Source organism: Ascaphus truei, chromosome 5 (genome assembly GCF_040206685.1).
Source record: "Ascaphus truei isolate aAscTru1 chromosome 5, aAscTru1.hap1, whole genome shotgun sequence".
NCBI classification, from domain to species: Eukaryota; Metazoa; Chordata; class Amphibia; order Anura; family Ascaphidae; genus Ascaphus; species Ascaphus truei.
Window position 1 is genome coordinate 138,699,607 of NC_134487.1, and position 10,029 is coordinate 138,709,635.

At 44.6% G+C, this 10,029-nt stretch overlaps 1 protein-coding gene across 2 annotated transcripts in view; it reads right to left on the reverse strand.

Annotated features, from left to right (window-relative positions):
• Positions 1–5,997, reverse strand: part of GRPEL2 (GrpE like 2, mitochondrial) — a 34,018-nt gene extending 28,021 nt beyond the window's left edge. Inside the window, exon 1 of one of the 2 annotated variants that reach the window (XM_075600960.1) lies at positions 5,885–5,997. In XM_075600960.1, coding sequence (XP_075457075.1) covers positions 5,885–5,991 — 107 coding nt within the window. In that variant the 5' untranslated portion in view covers positions 5,992–5,997. The remainder of the gene's footprint in view (positions 1–5,884) is intronic. The other variant, XM_075600961.1, reaches the window with a different exon arrangement.
• Between the last annotated feature and the right edge of the window lie 4,032 nt (positions 5,998–10,029).

Genomic DNA, 10,029 nt, shown 5'->3' on the forward strand with positions numbered 1-10,029 from the left:
CAGAACTGGGCAACAGAACTCTCTGGTTGGTGATTACTGCGAGTTTGACAGAAGCAGGGGTGGTCATATGGCAGACCTGGCAAAGGTCTGTAAATTGAAAATCTACAGCCCTAAATTATCGATCCAGGAGCAGCTTTAGCTATAACTTATATTAGAGGTGCGCAAACTTACCCCGCTGCGCCCTCATCCTTGTCTTCGGCGTCATCCGACGCCGCGGGGTTACGTGATGTTATGTTGCTATGGCAACGTGACGCCGAAGACTAGGTAAGGGACGTTGCAGTGGCCTCACACGATTCCCCGGCATTTCATGTAAATGTCTTGGAGAAGAGCTCGGGGCCTCTGCATACACCACCCTCCTCCTGGAAAACCTTGCGCCCCCAGTTTGCGCACCCCTGGACTTACATAATACATATTGCAAAGCAATGCGTTGCAAGCCCCCTGGCAGTGAAGGGGTTACAAAAGTGCCCAATGCATTGCTGCAAGATGGGCTAGCAACTCATTACTCTGCCAGCTTCTCTTCACTGCCAGGGGTTAAAACAACTCACTAAGCCAGGGGTGGGCCACTCCAGTCCTCAAGGGTCACCAACAGGTCAGGTTATCAGGATATCCCTGCTGCAGCACAGGTGGCTCAATGAGTGGCTCAGTCAAAGACCACATCACCTGCGCTGAAGCAGGGATATCATGAAAACCTAACCTGTTGGTGTCCCTTTGGGACTGGAGTTGCCCACGCCTGCACAAGACAGAGTTTCGGCACAGAGCGTATTTATGCTTGTTGAGGCCGATGGCTAAACCCAGCGTCTGATGCAATACTAGCATGCTAGTGATTTCCAATTAGAATGAGAGTGATAGTGCATCACATGGAGGATCACTATTTCCGTGGCCAAATTAACAGGCGTCAGGGTGCTAGCAAATATTGCTCAAAGTGCAACAAAATACTGAAAAAATTATTTGGGGACAACATAAAAGCAAACTGCAGAGTGCTATATCATTGTAAATTTGTTGCAGGTTATGGTACCTTTTAGTGGTCCGATTCTTCATAGATTAAAGAGCACATAGCTTCCAAAAGCCCATAGAGGTCTCTTGTGCACTGTGACATGATGCTACATCAAAGGAAAGAATCACTGTAGAAAGCACGAACAAGCGTGTTAACCCCTCCTCAAAAGGAGGCGCCAGCAACATTCTGATTTGTAATGCTTCACTAGGGTTAAAGGCTGCTACAGCATAAAAACAAGTGCATACTGTGCAGTGAGGTAGTGGAGGTGGGAAGGGGGGGTGGAGGTGGGAAGGGGGGGTGGAGGTGGGAAGGGGGGTGGAGGTGGGGAACGGGGGGGGGGGAGGTGGGGAACGGGGGGGGAAGGGGGGGGAAGGGGGGGGAGGAGGAGAAAGATTGCTCCTTTAATCTGTGACTGGATTATACTAGCCCTCATTTTAACTACAGTTGATTAATCTAAATTGACCATCAAGACAGCCGCCCTCAGCCAACTCTGAAACTGCTTCTGAATACCTGCTCCACACACTGCGGACACACCCAGCGCACACACACACACAAGGTGTGACAAGTCTCAAGAAACAGCACCTAACTATTTAACAAGAGCACGAACTGTGGTGCAGAAGCCACTGATCTAGTAGGCGCCCACAACATGCGCCTGCCCCCGAGGCGATCCATGGCCTTGGGATACGTAAAGGGGAGGCGTGCCCGTGACGTCATGTGAGCGGTTCACCCTCATTGGCTGAACCGCTCACGTGACCCGGCCGTTGTGCGACAAAATCTAGTTATTTCGTCTGCCCGAGAATCACGGTCGTGCGCTCTATAGTCTGCCCCATAGAGGAACGTCCTTTTGTTCACACCGCAGTCGCGACCTTACTTAGCCACATAAACTGGATCAGTAATTAGGGGAAACCCCTTAGCCATGTAACAGCTTCTACATTATTTCAGAGTCATTGTTTCACAATATGAAAATGAATGTCTTAAGCCCATCAACATAAAACATATGCAAAATATACAATACGGGCAACATATACTGATTTGATTGGGGATGTATACCCAAGTGAAGAATTACACACATTCAACATTTGTAGTGATCAAGGATGAGTTCTAAAAAGTTGGGAAGCAGATAAAAAAAAAAACCAATGTTTTATTTTTAAAGTTTTTGAATTGATGTCATGCTTCTGGAGAATGCTACTTCGGGATTTCACAACGCATACTGTAATCAGGAAGAACAAGGACGCATTAGGGTCATTGAGACACATTAACCATTTGACTCAATGAATTGGCTGCCTCAGTGTAGTATCTGTACAGTACGATGCGCTGCCACTGGAAGGTGCTCCTATAGGTTTTATTATAACAAAGGAACCAGTTAAAGGTAATGCACTTAGAAGCCCTGCTCTCCCCTCTACAAGCTCAAAAAAAGTTTTCCAATGCCCTTTCCCTGAATCAATGTTTTAAAAAGAAATCGGTTGATTAAAAACAGTCCACAATCTCGCTCCTTTATTTCAGTATATGGCTAAGTGAGGACTTCTTTCTCTAATAAGAAACAGTCCCACTATGTGATGCTATGGTTTAGTTAGATGTGCATCTTGCATGCAAAATATGCTGCCCCCCCCCCCCAATAACTACCCATCAATCTATGAATTACCCCCCCAAAAGTTAAGTTATTCCACAATCTCTGCATTGAAACAGTTCTCGCAACAGGAAATTACTTGGTCAAATGTAAAAAATAAATGTAAAATCTTCACAGTAATAACTCTGTGCCCACACAAACGCCATCTGGTTTACTATTCATACTGCCGAGGCTTTAGCCCCCGTGTCAAAATATATTTAGCTAACTCAAAGGACAAGGGAAACCTGTACTTAAAGAATTCCCTTGTATCAGCACAACTAGTCTGCAAACTAAATACAGCAGGGTGGGTGCCTCTATCCTGGGACAGGAAATATTTAATGACATCCATATAATTGAGCCTCACATTCTTGGAGTGTCAGGGTCTCGTGGCAGTAAATATGTATGTTATGGACAGACTGTAGCAAGCACACAGAGAGAAGAAACTCTCAATGGGAATCTCACAATAGGAGGTAGCAAAGCAGCCACCTGTTGGGAAGAGAAATCAGGCACATGACAATGGGAGGTCGAGATGCAAGTGAGAAGGGAAATAATTGAGTTGGAATTGTTTCTATTATCTTTGTACACAGCTTACAATTTAGGTTGAGATGTGTAAACTGCTGGTAACAAAGAAAACAGTTAAATTATTTGGTGTTAAAGTGTAGAATCAAAACAGATTGGCATTCACTCCACTAACACACTTTTGTGAGACTCATTAAAATGTACAGCTGTATCCTCAACTCAAGCTGAGCAAATAACAACAGAGGGGAAGCCAGTGGTGATTGGGGGTTTACATGAACATTCTGTTTAAACAAGTTTGAGTAAAAACTAAATAGAAAAAGCTAAGAAAATTATTAGTAGTTTTAACTGCTCTTAAAGGGAGTGGATTTATTCTAATTGTTGTATGCCCTGTAATATTTGCATTTCAGTTATAGCTATCATTGTAATATCAATAGGAATTATACGTTGCAAATTTCTACTCCATGGTGATGTACACGTCGTCCGACTGTTCTTGTCAAGTAAAACAGATACACAAAACAATTACGTTTACAATTACTGCCGCTGATCTCCAACACAAGATCCTACGTTGGGGAAGTTTAATACAGTATTATGGTTACAAGATATTAAAGTAGATGAGTCAGTCAGTATAGGAAACCTGCCCAGTATTTGCATGTTTGGGATATTTTATGTCATATTATACCAATGAAGGAGGAAATGTGTGGCTTGAAGTGCATCAAGACATTCATTTTCAGAGCCAAGATGGACGGAGGGAGTTTAGGAATTTCTTTCCCCAAACATGCAACCCTGCTTTAAAAGATCACAATCTCCAAAAATGGGAGGTGGGGGTGTGGTGGGGGGGTGGGGGTGTGGTGGGGGGGGGGGGGGAGGTTGTGGGGGAAAGGAGGTTGTGGGGGGAGGTGGGGGGGGAGGTGGGGGGGGAGGTGGGAGGGGAGGGTGAAGAAACAAGCAACTATATATTAACTTTAGCTCACCCAAAAAAGTTTTTTGAACCCCTGTGCTCTGGCAGTGAAGCGTTAGTAAAGACCAAGTAAAGAGGTATTATTGAAATTAGCCCCTGCTGGAGACACAAAACAGATGGGTTTTGTGTGAGGCCCAGCACAGGTTAGGTGTGCGGCTCATAATTCAATGTGAACTAAAAGGCTGAAATGATTAAGTCTAACTAAAAAGATGCTAAACTTTAGCACACCTTAATTTACGTTAAATGGAATTTTGCACCCTTTAGTGAATCGAGGCGCGTGTGTGTAAGACTGCGTCCATAGACATTACAGGCTCGCAGAGGCTGAGAGAAAGCAGGTGCTTTCCCTGGCCTTAGTACACGTGCCATCCGTGGGCGTGCCAGTAACGTAACGGAGCTGGTTCGCCCTCATTAGGCGAACCACTCACGTGACCGCCCCCTCCTACCTCCGCGCCCATACGCTGCATGTACGCGAACACTGCCTTAAGGCAGTCTGTTCGCTCAGCGTGCGGACGCATCTGCGCTGTCTGCCTATCTATGGACGCAGCCTAAGGACTCGGACATGGTCAGCGCATAACCGCTTATGCTCGGCACTTAACCCCTGCAGCCGCAATGAGAGCGGCTTTAGCAGGGGCTCGCTTACGCAGGCGTGCGGAAGCGTAAGTCTTAGCAAAATGTAAAATTTTCGCGCTTGCCGGTCACGTGAGCGGTTCGCCCAATGAGGGCGAACCAGCTCCGTGACGTCACTGGCCCGCCCCCCCAACACGCCCCCGGACGGTGCTCAGTCTAAGGCCAGGGGAAGCACCCGCTTTCCCTCAGCCTCCGCGCGCAATCAGTAACCATGGACGCAGCCTAAGAAATGAAGCATTGCCCATTGTGTTCTAGCAGCTGCATTTGTCCTGGAGAAAACTATAGCCTAAACATTCCCTAGATCTCTTTGCAGGCTGAGATACTCTTAACAGGTACACAAGAAAAGTACACACCATGTCACAACCAAATAGAGAGTCTGTGTGACGAGTCTGCAAATAAATATAGGAAGCACAGAAGACATGTAAAGGAACAATAGAGGCTATTGTAATTATACCACTCTTACATAGCAATACACCAAACTGATACACACAAATCCAGAATCCTTTAAAACTTAATTGTGTCAGATTTTATTGTTCTATTGTTTCCCATTTTCTTTACACCTCCAATGTCTGAGTTTGGGCTCCTGACCTACCAGATGTAATAACACAGATTCACTGTTAGAAAACAGTATCAGCAGTCTTCTCTCCTCCCTCCCCCAGCTGAGTGAGAAACATCCATTCATCACACCAACACCCTCCTGTCTGCTCTATCAAGCTGATAAGCGACCACCCTATTACACCTCCTTATCCCCAAATGTGCATGGGTGGTCTGGGTGTAAGGCAACATGGGGGAGGGGTATTTTGCTTTCACTTCTACTGCATTGAGGGAAGCGAGCATTGGATGGCACATGAAGCCTCCCTCCTATATACCAATAATTTAGATCGTAAGTTCTCCGGGGCAGGGATTTCCTTTCCCATTATCTGACTTTGTTGCACATACCGTATTGTATTATAATTCCCTGTACGGTATAGTCTCTTTGTAAAGCGTCACGCACACTGTGGGCACTATATAAAGATATACATACAATTGCAATCCTGCCTGTTCCCCTCTACTTCTCTATGTAGCGCCAGCCCAGTATAGGATGCAGCATCTTGCCTCTACCCCCAATCTTTCTAGCAGACCCTTTCCCTCCATAACAGGATGGTCATTAGCATTTCTTTCTGTCCCTTCCCAGGCTCACCTCCCGTGCCTGGGGCTCAGAAACACCAAAGCACCGAGCTGGTCCGCAGCAGCCCGCAGCTTGCACACTGCCATGTTCATCTCCACTGTCCTCCCTATGCCGCGCATGCGCGCTACTCTACCACCACAGGGCACCCCGTGGCTACAATGGGAGGTGGAAACTACAATTCCCGGCAAGCACCGCGGCTGCACTACTCAATGCCTGTCAGTCTGCTGTTCTTCTTAGATCAATGTTAACAGTATTAAAAAAAAGCACTCTGAAATACAAATAAATACATGAAAAAAAAAAGAAAAACAATATATGTTTAGCAATGACACAGGCAGCAAAATAAATACATCTATGAGGGGAAAAGCACAATTTTATTCGAGTGTGCTAATTATTAATGACATTAATAGCAAAGATAAATACATAACTGAATAGATAAGTACACAAACAATCAATCTGAGCCTTAATGGCATTGGAAATCAAATAAATGAAATATAAAAACACTTTTAGCCTTGTAGCCTAATTTGTAATGGCACTGACAGAAAAAAAAATAGTTGCTGGTTAATTGTTAGCCACCAGTTAAATAGTCCTTATGTTATATGTAATCAACAATGTTTCCACATACTTCATGGTCTGTTAAACTCGTATTTTATATGGGCTGACTAAATGGGGCTGAATGTCTAATGGGTTGATTGCTTGATGGTAACCAAACTATGCTTTGTTGTCTATTTATTGGCCTAAAATTCCATTTATAAAACTTTTGTGCAAATAAGTAAAACAACCCTTTATAAAATGTGTGTTCTACTGCATGAAGAATTCAAACATATGACGCATAATTCGTTCTTTTAACTTATTTTATATGCATCGGCTCATGTTGAATACCTGATTGATACAATTTAAATGAAAACAAAATGATGTGTATTTTTTTACATTTCTAACCAGTGTTAATAAATATTAATTATGATGTAATATTATTTACAATACACATACTGCAAAAATAATAAATTTTGTTACCCTATAACTATATTATGAAACATCTCTGCTGCGTCAAAAACATTTTTGGTTGCTACGTAGTAACTTAATTCTGCAATATCAATATAACCAAACCTTTTAGGGTTCATGCCAGGTTGAACTTGTCTGACAATTTTGCTGCACCTTTTTTTCTGGAAGGCACAGAAGGCACATAATTTTTTTAAATACTTAATATTTACATCTGTTCACCTAGTGAAGTTCATTTCTGTGCGTCCAAAAAATAGATAGGCACACACGAGCAATTACATTTCTGATTTCCGTGCATCAATTTTGCACATAGTATGTCCTTTTCGATGCTTAGTACATAGCCTCTTATGTCTTCTTGAAATTAAGATTTATGAAGCAATCTGCAGCTTCGCTGTTTCTACCATTATATATTGATTAAAGATTCCAAACGTTTGGCTTTAGGCCTGGGACATAGTGGCCTTCAAGCTCGCTGAGGCGCGCTCCTGCTCTGCCTCGCCTGCTGAAAATTATGCTTTTCCTGTCCTTGCAGGCGAGGCAGTGAGCGCGCTCAGGGGGCGGGGCGGAGGCGGGGCGGGGGCGGAGCAGAGGTGTGCCAGGAGGCGGAGCGGGAGGCGTGACCGCTCCTCCGCTTCCCCGAGCGGCAAAATTTCAAACCTGCCTGTCTCTTCCGATTTTCTCAGCCTCCGCACGCATCAGCACGCATGCGGAGGGAGAAACTATAGTCGCACTGATTACAGATGCAGGGGCTTTGTGCATCTGTTCAGTGCGGCTCAGCCCACCTCAGCGACGCTGATTCTACTATGTCCTAGGCCTTACTCAGTACCGTTACGCTTTGCAGCGCACAACACGTCAAACAGACAATAGGTCAAAAATGATTGTGCAGAGCTAAAAAAGCTTTCTAAAATAACAAAAATATATTTTCTTTCAATGTACAGGCATACCCCGCATTAACGTACGCAATGGGACCGGAGCATGTATGTAAAGCGAAAATGTACTTAAATACAAAACTAACTAAAAAACTCTCTACCAGCGCTTGATCCAAGTGATAGACTAATTGGTGTGATAACAACAATAGTGTGATTACAATGTGATTACATATGCAGCCAAGGGGGCAATAAACAATAGATTGTTCCAATCCAATACCAAAAAATACAAATACAAAGAATGTCCCCGGCGCAAAGTGTGGTGATGATAATTACAGTACCATATCAAAAGACAGTCCTGGTTGAAAAGTCAGTCCTGATGGTAGAAAGTTTCATCAACAATTTGAGGTAGATTTTCCTCTGGGCGTAGTCTCCTTATAATGTCTGCAAATACAGATAGAGAAAAAACACCATTGCGCAGTATATAGACTCAATTGCCCCAACCTGAAGAGGAAAATCCCTACTTACAGGATATTCTCTTGTTCGTTCGGGGGAGAGAATCTGTTCTTTGGCTCTCTTCCTCCACCTTGATCTCCTACGGACCCCTCGTGGTTTCTAAGGTGGCTCTCTTCAACTCGGTCTTTGTTGTTATCCTGAAGCCAGGGTCACGAATGGTGTATGAATGACTCCAGGTAGCTTAACTCGTGTCTCACCTCTTCCAAAGCACAGACAAGTCCTTTTCTCTTTCTTGGTTTTATTGAGGGAAAACACAGGGAGATAGGTGCTTGTAGATGGAGTGTGGGGAGAGAGGGCTTCTCTGTCTGCTGTGCAGTGTATCAATAATGAGACAGTGTAAAACAAAAAGGCCTTGCTGGGGTGATAGCAGGCAGTTACTCACTCAGAGTCCAGGGTCAAAAGGAAATGAGGAGTAAGGGTCACACTAGATAGGAAGTGGGACTATACTAACTGTCAGCAAGGACAGGGGGGTAGGAATAGCCCACTCTCAGCTAGGAGAATATGAGCTGCAGGCAACCAACACAGGCTGTGTAAACGACATGTTGCAATAATGTTGCATTTTACATACAGCGTTGCTGCTGGGACAGGGGAAACTGACAGGCAACTAAAGAAGGGAGAAATGAATCCCATAACTAAAGGGGGAGACAGAGGAATATGGAATCTAGTTCCAGGACACTCCCCGTCTGGTATCTGGAGATACCACTATTTTAGGTATGTGTGGAACATATGTGCAATACAACATAACATGCAAAACTCATGTCCACATAACGATGGGATACCGTCCGGTACCACCAGCTTATGTCCTTGCCATCTCTGTAAGGTAGGTGAACGCACAGCTTTAGGTTAGCTTGATGCACCACAATGTCTCTCAGAGTCTCTAGAACTGGTAGCCAGTTCTTCTTTGTGATAGTCCGATTTTGGCATTAGGAGGATAGTCTCTGTGATAGGTCTCAAAAAAGTCTTAACGACCCCGTTCTGGGTCACCCGAACTTCCACTTTGCGGACCCTTTCATCTTCGCTTGGGAAGGTTTTGATTATAAGTCCCATGGGCCACTCGTTTCTTGTTACCTGTTTGTCTTTCAACAAAACCACGTCTCCTACTTGGATGTCCGGTTTAACCGTTTGCCATTTATGGCGTTCTTGGAGTGTCACTAGATACTCGCGTCTCCAGCGATCCCAAAATGTGTTAGCCAAGTGCTGCACCTGTCTCCACTGTCGCTTGTACATATCTTTAGAGTGGAAGCCTTCGACTGGGGTGGGGATGTTCCCTACTTTCTGGGTTAGCAGCATTGCTGGCGTCAAAATACTTGGCGATTCTGGATCCGTTGACACTGGAATCAAAGGCCTAGCATTGATTATCGCTGATATTTCGGCCATGAATGTGGTTAACACTTCGTGAGTGAGTCGAGTCAGGTTGCTTTTTAGCATCATAGAGTCCAAGATACGCCGGACTACCCCGATCATGCGTTCCCATGCTCCGCCCATGTGAGAGGAGTGAGGAGGGTTGAATGTCCACGTGCACTCTTGGTCGCGCAAGTATCTTTTGATACTATTGTCTCTATTATCTTTAGTGTCTATTTGTAATTCCTTACATGCTCCAACGAAATTGGTACCACAATCGGAGCGTATTTGTTTAACTGGTCCTCTGACTGCAAAGAACCTTCTGAGGGCATTTATGAAGCTTGAAGCATCCATAGATTCTATAACCTCGATGTGTATCGCTCGCATACTCATGCAGGTGAAGAGTACCGCCCATCGTTTGCTGTTTGCTAGTCCGCCCCT